This window comes from Vicugna pacos, chromosome 22 (assembly GCF_048564905.1).
Source record: "Vicugna pacos chromosome 22, VicPac4, whole genome shotgun sequence".
NCBI classification, from domain to species: Eukaryota; Metazoa; Chordata; class Mammalia; order Artiodactyla; family Camelidae; genus Vicugna; species Vicugna pacos.
Window position 1 is genome coordinate 26,073,162 of NC_133008.1, and position 21,527 is coordinate 26,094,688.

At 54.1% G+C, this 21,527-nt stretch overlaps 2 protein-coding genes across 3 annotated transcripts; both read left to right on the forward strand.

Moving 5' to 3' along the window:
* Positions 1-283: 283 nt before the first annotated feature.
* MRPL4 (mitochondrial ribosomal protein L4) lies at positions 284-7,529 on the forward strand. 2 transcript variants are annotated; one of them, XM_072947653.1, is made up of 9 exons: positions 284-601; positions 687-759; positions 841-991; positions 2,588-2,639; positions 3,580-3,697; positions 4,546-4,652; positions 4,766-4,875; positions 4,953-5,029; positions 5,975-7,529. In XM_072947653.1, exons 1-9 carry the CDS (start codon positions 545-547, stop codon positions 6,118-6,120), a joined length of 891 nt encoding a protein of 296 aa, XP_072803754.1. In that variant the 5' UTR covers positions 284-544; the 3' UTR covers positions 6,121-7,529. The 2 variants fall into 2 exon arrangements, with proteins under 2 accessions (XP_072803754.1, XP_006206332.2); XM_006206270.4 differs by having other exon boundaries at positions 687-753.
* Positions 7,530-10,997: 3,468 nt separating this feature from the next.
* On the forward strand, positions 10,998-20,870 carry ICAM1 (intercellular adhesion molecule 1). Its single transcript, XM_006206271.4, has 7 exons — positions 10,998-12,668; positions 14,237-14,497; positions 18,300-18,608; positions 18,976-19,260; positions 19,345-19,599; positions 19,763-20,011; positions 20,094-20,870. Exons 1-7 carry the CDS (start codon positions 12,602-12,604, stop codon positions 20,273-20,275), a joined length of 1,608 nt encoding a protein of 535 aa, XP_006206333.1. The 5' UTR covers positions 10,998-12,601; the 3' UTR covers positions 20,276-20,870.
* Positions 20,871-21,527: the final 657 nt, after the last annotated feature.

Sequence of the window (21,527 nt, forward strand, 5' to 3'; positions counted from 1 at the left end):
AAAACAAAACCACCACCGTTATTGAGTACGAACCACCACCTAGAATCCTGGAGGCCCAGTGGGGGCGGGACCCGGAGGGCGTGGCCGACATAAAAGCCTAACAGTTATTGGTCATATTCCCTTAGGTGCCCACCCCACAACTGCCTAACCATGACGGGGAGGGGCCACTTTCCAAGACTAAACGCTCATTGGGTGAATCATGAACGTTTCCTTTGAGCAGGGAGGTCTCATTGGCTGGATTCCTACACCGGTTCTTTAGGGGCGGGATCCAAGAGGGGGCGGGGCTTCTGGCTTTGGGGTCTAGCTGCCGGGTGTCGCAGAGGGTCTTTTAGGCCAGCAGTGAAAACTGGGGTCTGGGGGTTAGTCTTATGGCGGAGGTGAGGGTACGCTGGTGCGGGCCCCGCCGTCCTCGCTCTTGTACACCTTGCTTCCCAATGCCGAATACAAATGGAGCGGGCGGCGTTGCGGATGTGACGTCATCGCGAGGCGTCGCGAGAGTCCGGAGGAAGCCTTGACCTCTCTAAGCGTACCGAGCTGCGCTGCAATGCTGCAGCTGGTCCGGGCCGGCGTGCGGGGCTGGCTTCGGCCCACGGGCTGCCGGGTGAGGCCGGGGACTGAGGGCAGGGTCGGAGGACAAAGTCTGGAGGGTCTGGGGTACCTCTCTCACTCTCGCCCACCGCTTACAGGGCTTGAACGCGCTGACAGAAGAGGCAGTGCAGCCAGTGGAAAAGCCAGAGCTGGTGGCGAGCTCGGGTGAAGGTTGCTGGGGTCGCCCTAGGAAAGGCGGTGATGGGGAACTCTGACCCTTGCCCCTAACCCCTGACCTCCTAATCGCTCCAGATCCCCAGACGCCCGTGCTGCGCAGGTGCGAGCTCCCGGTTCCCGCGCACCGGCGTCCGATGCAGGCCTGGGTCGAGTCCCTGCAGGGCTACCAGCAGGAGCGCGTGGGTCTGACCGAGCTGCACCCGGACGTTTTCTCCACGACGCCGAGGTGAGTGGGAGCTGAAATGGTGAACTGAGTGACAGAAAGGGAGCGCGAGTTTGGGAATCAGAATGACCTGGGCAGGAGCCTCGATGTCTCCACCTGTCAGAAGCAGGTGATCTTTCCTGCTGAAGAGTTGGTGTGAGGTTGAGGGCTGAGAGTTAAGGACGCAAAGCTCTGGAACCTGAGTGACACTTTTCACATCCTACCTTCCCCCTTGTGCTTCAGTGTCTCCATTCTGTCAAACTTCAAGCGATTAGAGATAATTCTGGCTCATAATACATGCTATAGAAATGTTGGTTATCGTTGCTGTTATTGGGGTTTTTTGGGGTTTTTTTTTGTTTCTTTGAAAATATGAGCACTAACAATGGCTAAGTCCTTAACCAAGTGCTTGGCACAGCCTATTTGCATTCTAGTTCACTAGATCTTATTTTATAGTTAAGGAAATTGAGCACAGACAAGTTAAGAAATTTGTCCACGGTCACACAGCTTGTAAACTTTAGAGCCAGGATCTCAACATTATGTCGGCCAACTCCCAGGACCAGGTTTTTGTTGCCAAGGTGTATGATGTCTCTTATGTGTACTTATGTGTCTGGCACATAATAAGTACTGCAGTTAATTTACTATTTCTGCTATGTGTATGGGTTGCCCCCATCTTTACAGAGTCTCAGTCTGGTAGAGGGCAACAACAACAAAAATGAAATACATACTGGGTTTTGTTTATTCAGTAAATACTTAAGAAGCACCTACTATGTGCCAGATTCCATTCTAGGTGTTGGGAATGAGCTCCGAGGTTGCTGATGTTGCTCACAGTCTAGAACAGGGGTCAGCAAACTTTTTCTATAAAGAGCCAGAGAGTAAGTGTTTAAGGCTCTGCAGGCTATAACGTCTCCATGGCAACTGTTTATCATTGCCAATGTAGTGCAAAAGCAACCTTAGACAACATGTAAGTGAATGAGTGCGGCTGTGTTCCAGTAAAACATATTTACAAAAACAGGCAGCCAGCCAGCTTTGGCCCACTAGCCATGGTTTGCCAGCCTCTGGCAAACCACCCTGCTGTCCTGGCCATTGTGAGCCACATGTGTCATTTAAGTTCTTCTGGTTGCTACATTTTCTTTCAAGTAGTGAGAAACAAGTGAGACTGACTTCAATAATATATTTTGTTTAACCTGAGAAGTCTAAGAAATTGTTATTTCGACATGTGGCACTGGCCACATTTGAGGTGTTCAGTAGAGGTAAACCAGTCCATAAAGAAGTGGCAATGAGTAAGTTGTAATGGTGAGAAAAGAATAAGGGGTGGCTCTCCAGCAAAGGGGTTCCTTTTGGAGATACCTTTCCAGCTAAGACCTATGGGCTGAGAAGGAACTCGCCAGGGGAAAGGCGTTTCAGGCAGTGGAAACAGCACGTGCGAAGGCTTGGAGGCTGGACTCCACAGAACTCCACGAAATGGAGTGGGGCTGGAGGTGGTGCAAGATGGGGTCAGAGAAGGGTAGGGGCAGATCACACAGGGCCCTGGAAGTGGGTGGGAGGAGCTGAGGTTTTCATCTAGTGGTGCAGGGAGGGTTTTAAGTGAACACAGGCCTCTCATGTCTCCTTCCTCCACAGGTTGGATTTCCTGCACCAGGTTGCCATCTGGCAGAAGAACTTCAAGAGAATTGTGAGTGCCCCGAGTTGGGGGGAGGCGGGAGGAGGTCGAGGACGCCCCTGGCGTGTCTTCTCTGGATTGCTGGGCTCTGGCCTCATCTCTCTCCTTAACCACTCTGGGACATTTGTCAGGCATTTTCTGAACACCCACCATGCACTGGGCATTCTTCTGGTAGACATGACAGGCAAGATCCCTGCTCTTATGAAGCTAGTTCACAGTCTAGTTGGAGAGGTGAATGTGAATCAAGAAGTCATACCTGTAAGTGTATCATTAGGGAAGCTGTCCCAGAGGAAGGAGCATTTAACCTCAGGTGTGTCAGGTAAAGGGGGCAGTGGGGCTGGGGTGGAGGGAGTGGGAGCAGAGTCCCTGTGGCAGGGATCAGAAGGAGTCCAGTGTGGCCATGGAGCTCAGCAGGAGTGATGTGCGGTGTTTGGATCTCATGCCAAGAGCATTGAAGATGCCGCTACCAGTCAGAGTCTGCCTTCCACCTGCCTATCTCAGAAGTCCGGCAAGTCCTCCCTGGCTCTCCATTGCCCTGGGAATGAATTCATCAGCCTGGCATTGGAAGCCCCATATGAACCCACACCCCTGACCTCTCCCCGATTCTCTCTAGCCACATCTGTCCCCATGCCTCACCTTCCTTTTAGTTACAACCACATGAAAATCATTCAAAAAATACTAAGCACCTACTGTGTGCCAGGCAGCAGAGCCCCTGCCTTTCTGAGGCTGACATTCTGGACTGGAGGAAGGAGGCTTTGATTTCTTTATCCTTCCCTCCCTCCCAAAGTGCTCTGTGCTTGTCCTAATGAAGCCCTAGTCTCTGTGCCTCCTGTCTGGCTCCCCGGTGCCAAGCCTGTCTACCTGGCTCACTGCTGTATTCCTGGGCCCGGCGCCTCTGGGCTGCAGTGGCACCCACCTTATGAACCTGACTCTCCTCACTCTGCACCCACAGAGCTATGCCAAGACCAAGACTAGGGCAGAAGTGCGGGGTGGTGGCCGGAAGCCCTGGGTACAGAAAGGCAGTGGGCGTTCCAGGCATGGCAGCATCCGCTCCCCAGTCTGGCGAGGAGGTAAGCAGGGCAGGTCGAGGAGGGGGCTCTATGGCGCAGGGTCAGGTGTTTCTTCACAAGCATCTTGCGAGATGGTTATCCCCATTCCCTCCACCTCACCGGCCACGAGCAGTCAGATCAGAGCATTATCCACTTCCTCCCATTTCCCCACAGTTCTGGCCTTGGCCTCTCACCAGACTCTGGCCACACCCTCTTTTTGCCCCACCTCCCATCTCTCCTCTCCTGGCCCACACTTCACACAGCACCCAGACAGATCTTCCCAGACCTTCCAGCCCCTGTGGCCTTTGTGTGAAGTCTGAGCCTCTTACCTTGGCATTCCAGGCCCTCTCTGACCACACAGCTGAGTCAGAGTCTTGTCCCACTTACCTAGTCAATTCCTCTCATCCTTCTGATGTGTTTGGGCCATGCCTCCTCCAGGAAGCCCTCCCCAACCCTCTTTGGGTCCCCCCACCTGCCACAACCCCTTGTGCTGCCCCACACAGTCCTGGTTCCCACCACGGTCAAGTTTCTGAATATGAACAGAGTGAGGACAGGGATCTTGTACATCTTGTTCCCTGCACACTCCCAGGGTGGCCCCAGCAGAGGGAGGACACGTGGGTAGACCATTGTCACTCAGGGTCGATGGCTGAGGAAACCAAGACCCAGTGAGGCACAGTTACCTGTCCTAGGTGATGCCCGATCCAACCTCCCCTCTCCATCCCTACCTGAGGCCCTGCCCTTTTTGCTGGAATTCAGCCTGGCTAGTGGCAGCATCCCTACCACCAGCCCTGTGCCAGACGCTGGGGCAAATTGCTGACCTCCAAGCCCAGCTGGGGCCTTCACCTATTCACGTACCTCTCCCCTCGCAGGAGGCATTGCCCACGGCCCCCGGGGCCCCACAAGCTACTACTACATGCTGCCCATGAAAGTGCGGGTGCAGGGCCTCAAGGTGGCACTGACCGTCAAGCTGGCCCAGGTACAGCCTGGGGCCCTGGGGTGTGGGCTGTTGGGGCTGGGGAGCCCAGGATGCAGCCGGGACCTGCAGGTTGGGGGCCGGGGGAGGGGCTCAGACTCCTTTCCTTCCACCAGGATGACCTGCACATAGTGGACTCCCTGGAGCTGCCGACCACAGACCCCCAGTACCTGATGGAACTGGCCCACTACCGCCGCTGGGGGGACTCCGTGCTCCTTGTGGACTTGTAAGGGTGCAGGGTAGAGCAGGGGCGGGGGCTGGGCTCTGTCCCCTGCAGGACTCACCTTCTGGCCTCTGTTTCAGAGAACACGAGGACATGCCTCAGAACATTGTGGCAGCCACCTCCAGACTCAAGACCTTCAACCTGATCCCTGCTGTGGGTGAGCAGAGGGCCCCGGGCCACCTTCCAGGCCCCCAGAGAGTGCACAGGCCAGTTCAGGTCCTGTCTGTGACTCACCATCCCCCACCCAGTCCTCAGCTTACCCAGATGGAGCATTGGGAGAATGATGTCCACGCAGTGCTGGGCGTGGAGCAGAGGCCCACTGGCTGTCCTCACCCAGCTCCTCACTCAGAGACACGGGGTCAGGGCTGTCCTGAGCACGTCACACCCATCACTGCATTGATGAACCCCCAGAGCTCTCTCCTGGCCTCTGGATGGCATGTCTGGCTGCCTTCTGGGAAGCTGCTTCTGAGGTCTCATAGTCCTTCTGGCTCACAAGGACTCCTTCCTCCCTGTGGCTGAGGCCCCAAACCACACTGTCACTCACCTTCCACTCCATCTCCTGCCCAGACCAGGAGTTGCCTCTGCCCTGGTCCCCACCAGTGCCTTTTGGCCACCAGAGGGCGCCTGTGGGCACCTGAATCAGGTCCTGTCCCTCTGCCCGTAACCCTCCAGGGCTCTCCTGCTCCGGGTAAAAGCCCAAGTCCTCCCCAAGGCCCCCAGATCCTGCAGGACCTGCCCTCCCGTCCCTTCACCCCCGCCTTGCTCACAACTGCAGCCCCACGGGCCTCCCTCAGTATGTCGTGCTTATTCCTCTGCTCTGTTTATCATGTCTCTCCCACTGGAGTGAGGGGTGGAATCACTCCTGACCCCGAGACAGAGTGGGCTCTCGGGAGGCCCGTCGGAAGTTGATGAGCTGAGGACAGTCCCTTGCCCAAGGTCTCTGGTGGCGAGTGGCTGAGATGGGGATTGAACCCAGGCTGTGGGGCTCCAGACCCCACACCAGACCAAGGTGTCTCTGTAAGGGGGATGCTCCCCTGAGGAGGGGAAGGGGCTCCAGACGTGGAGGGCAGCCCGCCCTGACTGCCCCCTGCCCCGCCCCCAGGCCTGAATGTGCACAGCATGCTGAAGCACCAGACCCTGGTCCTGACCCTGCCGACCGTCGCCTTCCTGGAGGAGAAGCTGCTCTGGCATGACTCGCGCTACACACCCCTCTACCCCTTCCGCCTGCCCTACCGTGACTTCCCCTGAGCCCGGACCACGCACCCCCACGCCCCCGGCTGCCGGCCTTCCTGCTCACTCTCTGAGCCAGGCCGAGCCCCTGGCAGGCTTGGGAGCCTCCCGCGCAGCCTGCGAGGGCGACCGGCCCTGCCCAGACCCCCTCATCCTGGTAGGAAGCTGAGGCCACACAGAGTAGCCGAGCAGGAGTCACCACGGGAAAGGACAGCCAGCTCAAGAGCCTGTCCGAGCTCCCGCCCCAAGTCTCCCTTTTGTGTAAGATAGATTTTATTTTTCAAAGAGGAGAATCAACATCCCGTTGCCGTTTTGTGAATAATTCCATTTGGCAAGTTGGGCTCTTTCCCCATTGCTGGGCACCACTAGGTACCTCACTCCTCAAGGGGCGTCGGCACTGTTTGTAGAAATGACCCACCGTCAAGTTTCCCAGGTGAGCCAGTCTCCTGGGGCTCCCAGAGGAGCACCAGCCATCGCTGGGAGCCCACTAGTGGCGCCTCCTGGTCTCCAGCACCCTCCCTGAGCGCTCGCACCACTGACGGGGCCTGTGGTCCCCAAACACTGCGGTGCTTCCGTCTGGGTATGGGCCCGATTCCACGAATGGGTGTGATGTGGAAGCTTGAGCTTTCGCCCCAGTGATTTTCCCTACACGCGGGGTCAGGATCCGTGTGGTCAGTAAGCAAGCAAACAAACATTTTTTCAAAAACACCAAGCCAGTATCCTCATTCTTCAGCCTGCTGATGTTATTTGCCCCCTGACCCAAGTTGTTATTTTTTTAACAGTTACAAAACAGACTAAAAATGTGGTCTATTTCTTTAAAGTTGGTCAAAAGTGCCATCTCATGTGCAGGCCACAATGACCCATCTCCCAGGCTGCCTCTTACTGAAAACATGTCTGGAATGCCTCTCTTGGGAATGCCTTAAGAGCTCACAACATATTCTTTGAAAGTCCTCAATGGACATAAATTTTGACCCTTAATACGTCAGATTTGACTTAAGTGAAAAAGGAAAAGCTATCTGGAGCCAGCAGGAAGGGGGTGCAGAGGCCAGGAGGGAAATGCTGCTGGGCTGAACCCTAACTGCCTCTCCCTGTGCCTCTCACCAGCCCTGTGGTGACACCGAGGCCCAGAGTAAGAGCCAGCTGTTGTCCTGACAGCACCCAGCCTAGTCTAGAGAGCCTTGCTGGCATTCCCTGGCATTTCTTGGCTTGTAGACCCATTACCCTGATCTCTGTCCTCATCTTCAAATGGCGTCTCTGTGAGTGTCTGTGCCCAAATTTCCCCTTTTTGTAAGGGCACCAGTCATGTTGGGTCAGGGCCCACCCTAATGACCTCATCTAAACTTGATCATGTGCAAAGTGTTTCTAAATAAGATCACCACCATCCAGGGGTTAGCTTTGCTTCTTTTGAAGGGGGTTGGGGGGTGGGGGTGGGCAGGGAGGAGTAGTTGAACCCGTGGCAGGGTGTAAGGGGAAGGATGGAACACGATCAGTGGTGGGGACTGGAAGTTGGCACATGTGACTTCATCACATGTCCTCTTTGCTATTGGCTATTTTGAAATTCTAATAAAAAAGCTTTTTCTAAAAAAGAGAAATGAGTGAAGATATTTCTTAAGGGGAGCTGTTGCTACCTGCAAATCTCCATCTCACCCTCTTGGGACATGCGGTAACCCAGTGGCTGGAGAGGGAGGGGACTTCACAGCCTTTGAAAAGCATCCCTGAAGGCAGGACACCCAGGACTCAGGCTGACTCTGGTTTAAAAAAGCTCAAGGGAGCCCTTGCGGCTGAGATCTGACCCCCAGGAGACCCAGAGGGTGAGAGGCAGGCAGCGCTGGCAGTGGAGTCAGGGGTGTCTGCTGATTGGTGGTTGGCATTGGAGCCCCACTGGGAGGGATGAGAGGGTAGGACCAGACCCCAGGGGCCGACAGAAGAGCCACAACCTACATCAAAGATGCCCGCACCCCAGCGAAGGGTTCTCCAGGGAAGAGGAAGCTTCAAAAGAGCCCTTCACCCTCAAACACTTTACCATATTGCCAGGGCATCAAAAAGTAATGCCACCAGCCAAGGAGGGACCGCCCTGTCCCCTCCTCCCTGCACCTAGGCAGGAGGGACCCAAAGGCTGGTGACAGGAGTCAAGGGGGACAGAAAGAGGGTCAACAGCGGGGGAACCAGGCCCTTTGTCTCTACCAAGGCCTCCAGCCTGGAAAGGCCTGACCCGGGGCTCCCATCCAACACCAAGTCAAGTTCAGAGATTTGAACAAGATGCTGATCTGGGCCCAAGTCCCGGGCTGAATTCTCAGCCAGGGTCAAGGCCAAATCCACCACAGAATAAATTTTCAAAGAGTAGAGGAAGAAGCCAAGTTATGTTTTGATCAACATCCAAACATCATGAATTTCAGCTTCATACCCTAGAGGAACTGTGCTGCTTGATGGAACAAATCTGTGAGAACAGAGGAGGAAGTAGGTATATCTGCTGAGGACGTTTGAGGAGAGCTTCTCAGAGCTGAGTCCTAAGGAAACACAAACAGTAACTACTTACTATCTGCTCCCCCTGCCCACGAATGGTCTTACTGAAATCTCACATCCACCCTCTGAGGTGTATGTTACAGCTGAGGCCACCAAGGAACCAACAGGGGAAGTGGCTTGCTCAAGGTCACAGCTTGTGGCAGGTGCTCTTGGCACCGTGGCCACATCCCCTCGGCACTTGCTGGTCCACGCACACCCCTGGCAGCCTCTGCTGCAGGACTGTGCTGGGTTTGTCCACTGGATGGGTCAGAAAGGCTGTGGAACCACAATAACATACCACCTGCCACCAATTGGGAGGGCAAGAATAATAATGATAAAACAAAACAAATATTGGCAAGGATGTGACAAAATTGGAACCCTGCAAGCTTTGTATACTGCTGATGGGAGTGTGGAGTGGTGCGGCTGTTAGTCCCTCAAAAAGATAGACATGGAACTACCCTGTGACTCAACAGTTCAGCTAGGTATGGACCCAAAAGAACTGAAAACATGTCTATACAAAACCTTGTGCATGTAAGGTCATAGCATGATTCATAACAGCGGAAATGTAGAAACAACCCAAATGTCTATCAGTTGATGGATGGATAAACAAAACGTGATATATCTTTTCGATGGAATATTATTCAGACTGTGGCCTGAACATGACGGAATTTCCTCAAAAAAAAATTAAAAATAGAACTACCATATAATCCAGCAATTCCACTCTGAGTATTTGTCCAAAAGAGAACAAATTGCTATCTTGAAAAGCACCTTGTGCTCCCAGCCCTGTTCCAAACTTGTGGGTGAAATCCTCTGGTAACCTTTTGTAAAAGCGATAGGAAGGGAATTCTGGGTTGGGGGAACAGCACATGCAGAATGCCCAGAGAACAAAAGAAGTCCACGTATTTGGCACATATGTCTTAACCATCTGCCTGTAATGACTAGACACTGATGCAGGTGCTGGAACTGACAGGGTCCCTGGCCTTCCAGAGCTCACACAAAAGCAGGTGACAGGCAATCAAGTCAAAAGTATTTCAGCAAGTGAATGAAGTTTTAGGAATGAAACCATTAGGGCAAGTGACAGGGAATGACCAGGGTGTGGCCCAAGATGGAAGGGGCCAGGGAGAGGAGGAGGCTCAGGCTACAAGAAAAGAAGGGCTGGCCACATCAGGGATGAGGGAAAGAGTGTTCCAGGTCAAGGAACTGCGGGATGGCCACGTCAGAGCTCAGAATGAGCGGCGAGCAGACATGATGCCATGGAGTGGGGTTAGGGTAGTTCTCCTGGGTCCACAGCCTCTGGTCTGCAGCGGGTCCATTTCCTGACCTTCCCGAGACTCGTTGGCACCCTGGAGGAAGCCCTGCCCTTCCTGGTGGTTGCAGCCCAGGATTGGGGTGCGTCTACCTTCCTCTCTTTAAAAGAAGTACAAAGGCTGTGTACTAGTGGGAGGTGCATGCTTCCTCTGCCAAATGACTCCCCATTTTCAGCCCATCCTTATCTCAGGAAATGGCCCTCCACTCTTTCTGGACCTCAGACCAGGACCAATTAGTTGAACTTGATTCTGCCCTGCCCCCAAGTCCCAGCAAGTACTAGCTGGCCCTGCTCCCAAAATGGATGCCAAATTTGACCACTTCGCCAGGGCCCACCCCAAGCTCCATCACTGCTCCCCTGCATAGGAGCAGTCACCTCTTCTCTGGTCTCCTGGCTTCCTCCCTCTCCCACCCCTTCCTCCCCACCATCTAACTGTAGCTCCTGCCATCTCAGGAGGGTGCCTGTAAACACCTGAGCCAGGTGTCCCGCCTCTACTCAGAGCCCTCCAGGGCTCCCGCCTCACTCAGACAAAAGACCAAAGTCCTCCCAGGCCATGCTCTGCCTCATCCCCTCCCTGCCCTCCTCTCTTCTCCAATTCTCTCCCTCCCTTACAGCACTCCAGCAACACTAGCCTCTTGGACGTTCCTTAAGGCAGTTCCTACCTCAGGGCCTTTGCACATTCAGTGCTCTCTGCCTGGGACACTCCTTCCCTGATGTTGTCAGGACTCTCTCCTCACCTCCCTCTGGTCTTCACTCAGTCTTTCCCAGAATACTCTATTTAAAAGTTCATTAACCCTCACATTTCCTATTCCCTTCTCTGCTTTACTTTTCTCTTGGCACTAATCACAAGCTAAGTCTCCACATATTTTATTTTCCTTTCTTTCTGTCGTCCTCACTAAGAGGATCTCAGCACAATGGCAGACATTTTTGTCTATTCATTGCTGTGTCCTCAGCACCTGGAAGGATGCCTGGCAAACAGTGGGCTCTCAATCAACACTGAACAGCGTATTGAGAGACAGAAGGGAAAAACCATGCTTTTATGGCTGAAAGGGGGACCTGGGCCGCGCGGGGGAGCTCTCCGCCCGCGCACGTCGGACAGAGGCCAAAGGATGAGGTGACGCCAGTCTAATAAAAATACGCCGGAAAATGACCCCCGGCAGAGGATTTTCCCAGACCCTCCCAGGGATATCCCCGGTTCCGACTCTGCGCCTTTGCCCAGGCGGTTTAGGGCTGGATTTCAGCACCCTCCACCCTCCAAGAGGAAAGATCCCCGTGTAAAATCCTTAGGAATAATCAATCGGGGTGGAGCGACGGACGGTTTTCTGACTAAAGAGTGACTCGCAGCTCCTTCCCCGAGAGGAAGGGCCCGAGCGTCCCTGAGGCCCCCCTCCCTTCCCCTTCTGCTGCGCGACCTCCTTGGCCCCTCTGAGGTCTCCATGGCGACGCGGCGCGCGCCCCACAACAGGAAGCCTCGCTGCCCGCTCGGAGATTCCAGGGTCCCCGGCCTTGATGCGGTGGTTGCCGTGTCTTGGGGTCACACGCGCAGGCGTGGCCTGTGTGCGGGGTGGGGGCGGCCTATGACCGCGGCACTATGCCTCCGCGAGGCCTTAATGGAACTAGCCCGGGCATGCACCCGCAGAGCCTTGGTGCAGGCGCTAAGGGTTCGAGTTTCGGCAGCTGCGCGGAGAGGGCGGGGGTTTGAATGCCTCCCCCCAACTTCGGGGCCTCGGAGCTGCCTCAGTTTCCCTGCAGAAGGCAAAGATTCGAGTGCCCCCTGTCCCCTCTCCCGTCAAGGTCGGCTGCCTCAGTTTCCCCGCGGAGCCTGGGAACGGTAGCCGAGGGGCTCCACGCGTCAGGACCACGCGGCTTCCTTCCTTTTTCTGGAAGCTGTAAACACGCCCCTGAGGCCCAAAAGGAGAAGCGAGGCCGCGGAGATTGGGGGCTGGGGGGTGGGAGCGCCCATCCGAGTGGGATACGGAGCCCCGGACGTGATGCACTGCGCGTCCTCACCCCCCAGGGTTCACGGGCGCCTGGAGAAGCCTGGGCCTGCTGCGGTCGCTTCTCGAGAAATCTGTGTCAGCTGGGCGGGGACATGCCCCGTGGAGGAGGGGCACCCTTGATTGAGAGGGCCCTAGGAGGATTCCTGGGCTCCCACCCAAGCGAGGGACCATTCACTCGGTTAAAGATGCCTGCGTGCGCTAGGGAATCAGCCTTGTGTTCGAATACCCTCCAGGCTGGAGCCTCAGTTTACCCGTCTGGGGAACGGGCACAATAATAATCCCCACTGTCCAGGCTGGTTGGCGGTATTCCGTAAAGGGCTTAGCGCAGTGTAAACGCAGAATCAAGGTTAGCCCGGCCCAGGGACGTGACCCCTAGCGCCTGGAGCAGCTCCAGGGTTGTTGTCGGGCGCCGCTGCCAGGCGGCCTTCATTACTTCAATTCGGAAATTCCGGTGCTTGAGCGGCCAGCGAGGGGGCCCAACCTGGCTCAGGCCCGGCACCCTCTCAATCCGGAAACGCCTGAGTCTTCGTTCCGGAGGGGAAAGCGCGAGGTTTCCGGGAAAGCAGCACCGCCCCTCGGCCCCCGGTGGCCGGCGGGCATATAAGGACCCGCGCGGTCGTCGGCGCCACAGTCCGCCAGCCACACGCCTCCGCGCGTCTGTGTCACCTCGTCCGCCCTACCTCCGCCCGTGATGGCTCCCGGCGCCGCCCATCCCGCGTCGCTTGCGCTCCTGGCCCTGCTCGGGGCTCTGCTCCCAGGTGAGTCAAGGGTGGGGGCTGCCGTCGGGCCGGCTCTCGGAATCTAGAATCCCGGCTGCGCCCCGGGAGCGGTCAGAGAACTGGCTCCCAGCCAGATGGACACAGGGCCACTTGCGCTCGGATAACTGTTTATGGGAAGTTGAGGCGAGAGCCACTGATTGAAAGTCAACAGCCATAGGTTCGAATCCAGGCCAGCATCATGACTCGATGTGTGGCTTCGGACTATGGGCCGCCTCTCCCAGAGGAACCTCAGGTTTTCGGCTGTAAAATGGAGAAATTGATAGCGGCCACCTGGCAGTGGTTGTATCCTGGCCCCAGGTGGTGGTCTGACGCTGTGGAGATGTGGCGCGGCATGAAGCTGAAGTAGACTGGGGACCCCCCCCCCCACGCACACATGCACATTCTGTTCCTCATCTCCTGCCCCTGGGGGAAGTCCAGAACTCTCTGCCCAGGGGAATTCCAGGGCTGACTTGGCCAGGGAGCAGAAGCAGAGAAGTGGGACGCCCCAGCAGCCCTCCATCAACTCCAGCCAGGAGGGAGAAGGGAATGGGGGCAGTGGGTCTCAAGTGGTGGTCCGTGTCAGGAAGTGGGAGAGTTAGAAATCAGTTCCGCAGTTACCAGCTTCTCAAAGGCTTCTAATCCGGACTCCAGTCTGGAGTCTACCACTTTCTAGCTTCTAATCCAGACTCCAGTCTGGAGTCTACCACTTTCTAGCTGAGTAACCTTCCTTTTTCAGGCCTCACCATTTCCCTCTGTGAAATGGGAATGATTCCAGACTCACCCTTGGAGAATTCACAGAGCTGCTGTTCCCACACCTCCACCAACACCACCTCCACCTCAGATAGAGTAGACCCAAAGCTGAGGGCAGAGATCTCTGTGAGGGGGCGGTAGGATCGGGAATCTCAGACAAACATTTTTTCCACTTTGGAAGCACCACAGTCTGAGGGAACTAATCCCAACAACCCCCCCTTCCTTCCTACCTGTAGCCGCTCACTACCTGTCCTGTGCTAGAAGTTAGCTGGCTCCAGCCTGAGTGAAACCCTTTCATCCCTGGAGGGCTGACTCCCTCCACCTGACCTCTTAGGAGGGAGAAGGACACTGACTTCATGCCCCTCTTTTGCTGAAATCCTCCATGGCTCCCTATTGCCTTCAGAATAAAGAACACATCCTTAGCATGGCTTCCACTGCTTGCATGATCTTCCTGGCCTCATTTCTTTCCCCAACTCATGCTCCCTTACTCTGCTCCAGCCACTCTGCCTCAGGACCTTTGCATTTGCTATTCCTTTTGCCTGAAATTCATTTCCCTTTCCTCTGGATAGCCAGCCCCTGCTCATCATCATCAGATCTCTGCTCGCACATTAGCCTGTCACCAAGGCACTGTCTGTTCTATCACCCCGCTTTGTTTTTGCCAAAGCTCTCTTTAGCATCAGTTATTAATTATGTTGTTTGCTCATGAATTTTTTGTCTCCCACACGGAAGGCAGAGTTCTGTCTTGTTCAAGGCTGGGTGCAGTAATGTTGATGACCCTTTTTTGTCATGCCTTTCCCCTCCTCACCTTTTTGTTCCAGGGCCAGGAGGTGCTGAAACATCAGTGCAGCCCCCAAAAGCCATCATACCCCAAGGAGGTTCTGTGAGAGTGACCTGCAGTGCCTCCTGTGACCACCCGAGCATTTTGGGCTTAGAGACCGAGCTAACTAAGAAGGAAGTGGACCATGGGGAAAACTGGAAGACTTTTGAACTGACCAATGTGCTGAGTGACAGCACTCCAAAATGCTTCTCAACCTGTTCCGAAAATCAGTCGTCAACTTCAGTGAGCATCATTGTATACCGTGAGTGGCTGGGCCCAGGGCTGGACAAGGCATGCTTGGGCGGTGGGAGGTGGACCGGGGAGTCCCCAGCAGACTGGGGCAGCCTTTGTTACTTGATGATGGGGCCACGGTCTCACTGGAGGGCAGATGGGCCCATCTTAGGAAAGCCTCATGGACATCTGGAACCCTTCCTTGAACTTCCTTGGGCGTGCATTTAGAACATTGACAGGGATTCAGTACATTCAAGAATTGTGGCTTCCTAGGCCTCTTTAAACACATGACAAGGTTCTAGATCTAACTCTTAAAAAAAAAGTGCAAATTAAAACTAGCCTTGAGATGGCATTTTTCACATATTGGCAACAATCCAAAGAATTGATAACAGATGTGCTGGCAAGGGTGAGGGGAAGCCAGCAGTCCCAGGATGTTTCTGACAGTATGGGGGTGAAAAGAACTCAAACCCCGGTGGGGAAGTGGGCATCAGTCCTCAAATAGCGTGTGTTGTTTGACACAGAAACTGCACTCATGGGAAGTGGACTTGTGGGTGTCCCTGCCCATGAGAGAACTGAGGGAGTGTGGGGTTATTCACTGTGGCTTTCTCTGGGAAGGCAAAAGTTTGCAGGCCACCCAAATACAGGGGGCTGGGAAGAGCAGACCTGACTCAGCCATCCCATGGATAGTATGCAACTGTGTAAAAGAAATAGACAAAGGCTCCTTGTGTCCTGAAATAGAATGAATTCCAAGGTGTACAGTCAAGTTCAAAAGAAATATGGTATGCCCAAAATGAGTGGCATGCCAGCCTCGGTGCTAAGGAATGACAGGGGTGAGGGAGGCTGTGTTTCTGTATTAAACAGCCTGGAAAGGAAATGCAAGAAATGACAATTGTTTTTGATTTGTTATTTGGGGGAAGGAAATTATGTTTGTTTGTTTATTTTCATTTTTGTTTTTACTGAGTTATAGTCAGTTTACAATGCTGTGTCAATTTCTGGCATACAGCACAATTTTTTAGCCATACATGAATATACATATATTCATTTTCATATTCTTTTTCCCTGTGAGCTACCACAAGATCTTGTATATATTTCCCTGTGCTATACAATATAACCTTGCTTATCTATTCTATATATATTATATATATATATATCTATTCTATTTATGCTAACTCATTCTCACACTTCAAAATGCCCAAAGTAAAAAAAAGACACAGAGAAAACTCGCCCCCTGCCCTCTCCCAGAGCCCCCCAGCTTAGAATGAGTTAGCATTACCATAAGCAAGCAATAGATCAATGAAATTCAAAACAAAGCAAAAAAGTAAGGAAGAAAAACAGAGAGCTGGCCAACTGGCTTTGGAATTAGACAGCCTTGTGTTCTAGTCCCAGCAGGACTGTCACTAACCAGGTGACCCTGGAGTGTTGGGGAAGGGGTACACATAACTTCCTGATTGACTCCCATGAGACCTCCTTGCATAAGTTTAATGATGCAGAGAGACCTGAAGGACATTCCACCTTCACGGTACCTGCCAAAGGAAGCTTTTGGGCAAATATTGGCTTTGCTTCTGAAGTGAAGGATGTCTGAGCAAATGTCGGCCAGGTGAGGGAAGTCCCCAAACATTCCCAGTTGCCTCTGAAAACCCCCAGGAAACCTCCTCGCGGGACCTTACCCCTCTCAGTCTGAGAGTTGAAAGCCCAACCCTTCTGGTTTGAGTCTCTGCCCCAGTTCTCCCTTTGGGACTTTGGGTGCCAGACTTTGCCTTAGTTTTCACCTCTGTGAAATGGAGCAGATGGCCGCACGTAGTAGCAAGGGGTCACCTAGGAGAGATTCTAGCTTAGTCCTGCCCCCACCCAGGGTAAAGATGAAATTGCATCTCTAGGTGCCTGAGCTTTCTCTAGAAAGAGTTGTAATTCCTGCAGAAGGTGACCCCCAACTGGGCTTTGAAGGATGCGTAGGAATTGGTAAAGACAGGCATTCTAGACAGAAGGAACAGTCTGGGTGAAGGTTTGGAGAGGGGAAACATGGTGATCTGGGGTTGAGGAGGCAAGGGGGACTGAATATCAACAGACTGGTGTGGCTGGAGCTGAGTCTGGCGGGACCTCAAATGCCAGGCCAAGGAGTTGAGGCCTTTTCCTTAGGGTGATCAGGAGCCCTGGAGGGTGTATGAACAGGCCAGGAATCTAGATAGCAGAAGGCTGGCCTTACAGGAAGCCAGAGAGCAGCTGGCCATGGACCCAGTCCACGTCACACATGTCACAACTGTGGCTGCATGCAAGAAGGGAGGGACAGACAAATACTTGAAGGGTGGAGTGACCAGGACTTTGCAAGGGACTAAAATTGTGGAACCAAGGAGAGATGCAGGCAAGACAGACCTCCTCCCCAAGTCTGGCCTTAAAGACAAGGAGCTGGGCTTGGAGATGTGAGTTCGATCTGGGGCTGTGGTTTGAGGGGGGCCTCCAGCTCTGCAAGTGGGGGTTTGTAACAGGTGGTTAGACGTAAAACTTGAATCTCTAAGGGGTTTCTCAGCCTTTTATATTTAACAGCTTTTCGAATACAGTGCAATGAATTTGTATTTATAGAGTTGTGCAACCACAATGTGGATTAAGAACACGTCCATCACCTTAAAAAGTAATTTCATGCCTATTTACAGTCACTCTCTCAACTTCTGAAGTGGATTAAGAATAGGCCTACCTTCACAACATTGTAAAATGACTATAACTCAAAAAAAGTTAAAAAAAAAAAAAAGAATAGTCCTAACTCCACTAGCCCCAGTTCACAGCTGAGAGAACCGAGGCTTCGCTTCCATAGCCCGGAGGGGTGGGAAGGTTCCAGTGGCAAAGTCAATCCCCCTCAGCCCATCACAAAAAACCAGCAAAGCTAGGAATCCAAACCAGACTCCTAACACTTTAACAGCACTGCCAAGTGACATTTTAGGGTCTCCTGAGGTGGGAATAGGAAGTGGGAGGCCTTAAGACCCCTCCCTGAGGAGCCTGGCGGGGTGGTCTCAGTGTTAAGCCACAGGTCACCAGGGCCCTGCTGGTGATTTTTTTTTCTTGCTAGTGATTTTCACCAGCTTTCCAGGCTTAGAATTCTGTTTCCTCATATAGATTGGAGACCTCAGCGTACGGCACCCAAGCCTGCCTGTTGTTTTTCAGGGGATACTCAGAGTCTCGTTTTGCATGTCTGTGGGTTGGTCTTACATTTTGAATATTTCAGGGGATCCCACAGCTCCTTTGGGAACTTTTTTCCCTTAAAAGGAAACTCCCAAATGGCCTCAAATCAGAGTGGGTGGTTCAACCTTATTCTTTCTGCAAACATAGAGTACCTACTGGGTGTCAAGGACCCAACAGGGGTCAAAGCAAAGATCCCTGCCCTCCTGGGCTGACATTCCATGGTGGGGGAAGAGGAGAAACAAGTTAACTGAGTAGACAATTTTGTATGTGAAAGGTGATGAGTGCTATGAACAAAAATAAGGTCAAAAAGAGGAGAAGGGAGAACACGAGTCTTTTCATAAGTGTCTAGAGGGTGGGCAGCTTAAATGTACTTTGTTTATATGCCCCAAATCCCAATGAGAGACTTTGACGTTTTTTCTCACCTCCCGCTTTCAGATGCTGCAGTGAATAAAGAATTGTTTTGCCCCCTTCACAACCACTTGCGGACTTCTTACCAGTTTATCCTGAAGCTCTTAACATTCCTATCTGGCTTAGGTGGTTTTGGGTGTGTTTTGGGGAGAGAGTGGTGAGGTTCCTTAAGCAGGTGTGGCCAGAGGCGCCCCAGCACCCCGCTGTGGGCGGGCAGCCAGCCCGTCCAGTTCACACAACACTTGCCCCTCTAGGGTTCCCGGAACACGTGAAGCTGGCCCCCCTGCCCACCTGGCAGCCCGTGGACGAGCATTTCATTCTGACCTGCCAGGTGTCTGGCGGGGCACCGCGGGCCCACCTCAGTGTGATGCTGCTCCGTGGGGAGGAGGTGCTGGAGCGGCAGCCAGTGGCAAAGGGGGAGTCCACCGAGGTCATGTTCACGGTGCTGGCGAAGAGAGAAGACCACGGTGTCAATTTCTCTTGCCGCACGGAGCTGGACCTGCGATCCGAAGGACTGGGACTATTCCAGAACAGCTCGGCCCCCAGGAAGCTCCAAACCTTTGGTGAGGCACTGGGGAGCCAGCAGAGAGGATGGGATAGGGAGATTTCCTTCTTGGGGTGCAGGGTTCCTGGGAAGGAGAGGCCTGTGGCCATGGGGGTGCTGAGAAGGTGGTGCCCTAGATTGCAAAGGCTTTGGGGAAGAGCATGTTCTTGGCCACTGGGGTGGAGTGTTCTGGAATGGGTGCCTGGACTGCAGGATCTTCTGAGAAGGCTGTGACCTGGGGCAGGTGGTGTGTGTATCCTGGGACAAGGGTAACCCAGGCCACAGTTTCCCAGGAAGAGGGTGTTCCACGTTGGGGAATGGAAATGCCCCAGGAAAAGGCTTCAAGATGTCTGTCTCCTCTCTGTTTACACCACCACCCTTACCAGTCCTGCCAATGACCGGCCTGCACCTTGATACCCTCCGGATTGTGGAAGTGGGCACACAGTGGCTTGTGAACTGCACTCTGGATGGGCTGTTCCCAGCCGCAGAGGCTGAGGTCCACATGGCGCTGGGGGACCAGAAATTGGAACCCAAAATCATGAACCATGGTGACTCCCTCTTGGCCACAGCCTGGGTCAAGAGCAACGAGGAGGAGGGCACCCAGCATCTGGTATGCCAGGTGACGCTGGGAGACCAGACGCGGAGTAGACTGGAGAATGTGACCATCTACAGTAAGTAGAAACCTGGACGGGGCTTCTGAGGGGGCAGGGCTAGAACCCACGGTGGGTCTCACTGTGTGCCTGCCCCACCTCCAGGCTTCCCAGCTCCTGACCTGACCCTGAGCAGGCCCCAGGTCCCAGAATGGACAACAGTGACTGTGGAGTGCAAGGCCCACGCAGGAGCCGTGGTGACGCTGGAGGATGCCCCAGCCAGGCTTGGTGCCCCGAGGGCCCAACTCCAGCTGAACGCCAGTGCCGAGGACAATGGGCGCAGCTTCTCCTGTTCTGCTGCCCTAGAGGTGGCTGGGCAGTGGTTATACAAGAACCGGACCTTGAAGCTCAGTGTCCTGTGTAAGTGGGGCCTCTGGACAATGACCCCTAACCTCCAAGGCCCAACCCTCACCTCCACCCTGCTGAGCCCCCTCCCCAGATTCCTACCTAAGTCTTTCAGTCCTAGATGGCGAGTGATGTCTTAGTCCCTGACCCCATCCGTCATCTTGCTGTGTTTTTTCAGATGGCCCCCGACTAGACGAGAGAGATTGCCCGGGAAACTGGACATGGCAGGAAGGGTCCCAGCAGACCCTGAGGTGCCAGGCCCGGGGGAACCCATTCCCCAAGCTGAAATGTAGCCGGAAAGGGGACGGGGCTTCGCTGCCCATTGGGGACCTAAGACCTGTCAAGCGGGAGGTTGCAGGCACCTACCTGTGTGAGGCCAACAGCTCTCGCGGTGTCGCCAAGCGGGAAGTGGTCGTGAACGTGATCTGTGAGTGCCAGAGTTTGGGGCTGTGGGGTGGGGGCAGTGAACCCAGCTCGAGCCTCACCGCCCCCTTGTGTCCTCCCCATAGACCACCAGAATATCCCAGCCATCATCGTTCCAGTGGTAGCTGTTATCACCTTGGGTGCTGTAGGTACTGCCGCTTACATCTATTACCGTAAGCTGAAGAAGCAGAAGTACGAGCTGCAGAAGGCCCAGAAGGCCTGGGAAGAATCTGTCAAGAAACTGAACACACCAGCCACGCCGCCCTGAGGCTGCTCCAGGACAGGACCTCCTCAGCCCCCGACACCTGACAAGCGAGGCTGCATCAAACAATGGTGGACACATGCTATTCAGCTACAGCCACCTTCCCAGGATGCCGGAGGACAGGCTCGAGGCCTCAGTCAGGATACAGACAGCATCCGGGTTCATGGCACCTGTGCACTTACGAACCCCAGGCCTCACACCTGACCTGTAGCCATGGGACTGAGCCAAGAGGAAGGGGCAAGACTCAGGGCATGACTGTGAGAGACGTTGAAGTCTGACCTGGCTGGAGGGTGTATGATGTAGAGCTATACCTTCAACATGGGGATATCCAACTGGGAAACGTTGAAACTCACCCCATTCTGCATGTGCTGAGGCCCTACAATCCTAAGAGGGAAGTGGCCCTGCACAGACACATGCAGCGTTGAAACACAAATCCCCTCACTTTCTCTGACAAATGTCTGCTCGGGTACTGCTATCTGTCCACTGACTGTCCCCAGCCCTTGATGATGACATATTTATTCATTTGTTGTCTACCCGCTATTTACTGAGTGCCTTTTATGTGGTCTAGAACGGTAAGCAAGAATGTAGGTTTCTGCCCTCAGGGAGCTCTCAGTCTAACCTCATTCAGGATTGCAAGGCACAGTTGTGCTGGCTGTGCACTGCACATGAGTACCTGGCAAAGCGATTAAGTGGGGCTAGGCTTTCCCATTCCATTGGCCAAGCTCCTTCCTCCCAGAACTAGTGGTGACATGGTTTAGCTGGTGTCATGCCCAGGGGTGACCCACTGAGCCCTGATGCCTCAGCACTGGTACTGACCTCTGCTAGCCACTTCTCCACCCATAACTATCTCTGCTGGTGCTCACAGTGACACTTGATGGCATGCCTAAACATGGGTGCTCACTCCTTAATAGCCAAACCATGGAGTCCCATGAAACTATGCCCAACCCCTGCGTGCCCCTGCCTTGTCTTACCTGTTTCCATCTCAGTGGGACCATGCAAGAGCAGAACACTGCAGCTCCAAGCTCCTTCAGCAATAAGGATCCAGCAGGCAGTGGGGAGGGGAGGCCTGGGAGAAACTGCTCCCTACTGTGGAAGCCACTCCCTTGTGCTAATAAACCTTTTCCATCCTCCCAGCATTGTAAGAGTTGAGAGGGGAGGTGTCATGTCCAGCTGGAGCCCTTTCTAGCCTCGGCACCACAACCCGGTCCTCCCACTTCCTGCCCCAAGAAAAAGCTGGTTCAAGGCCTAACCCTCAGGC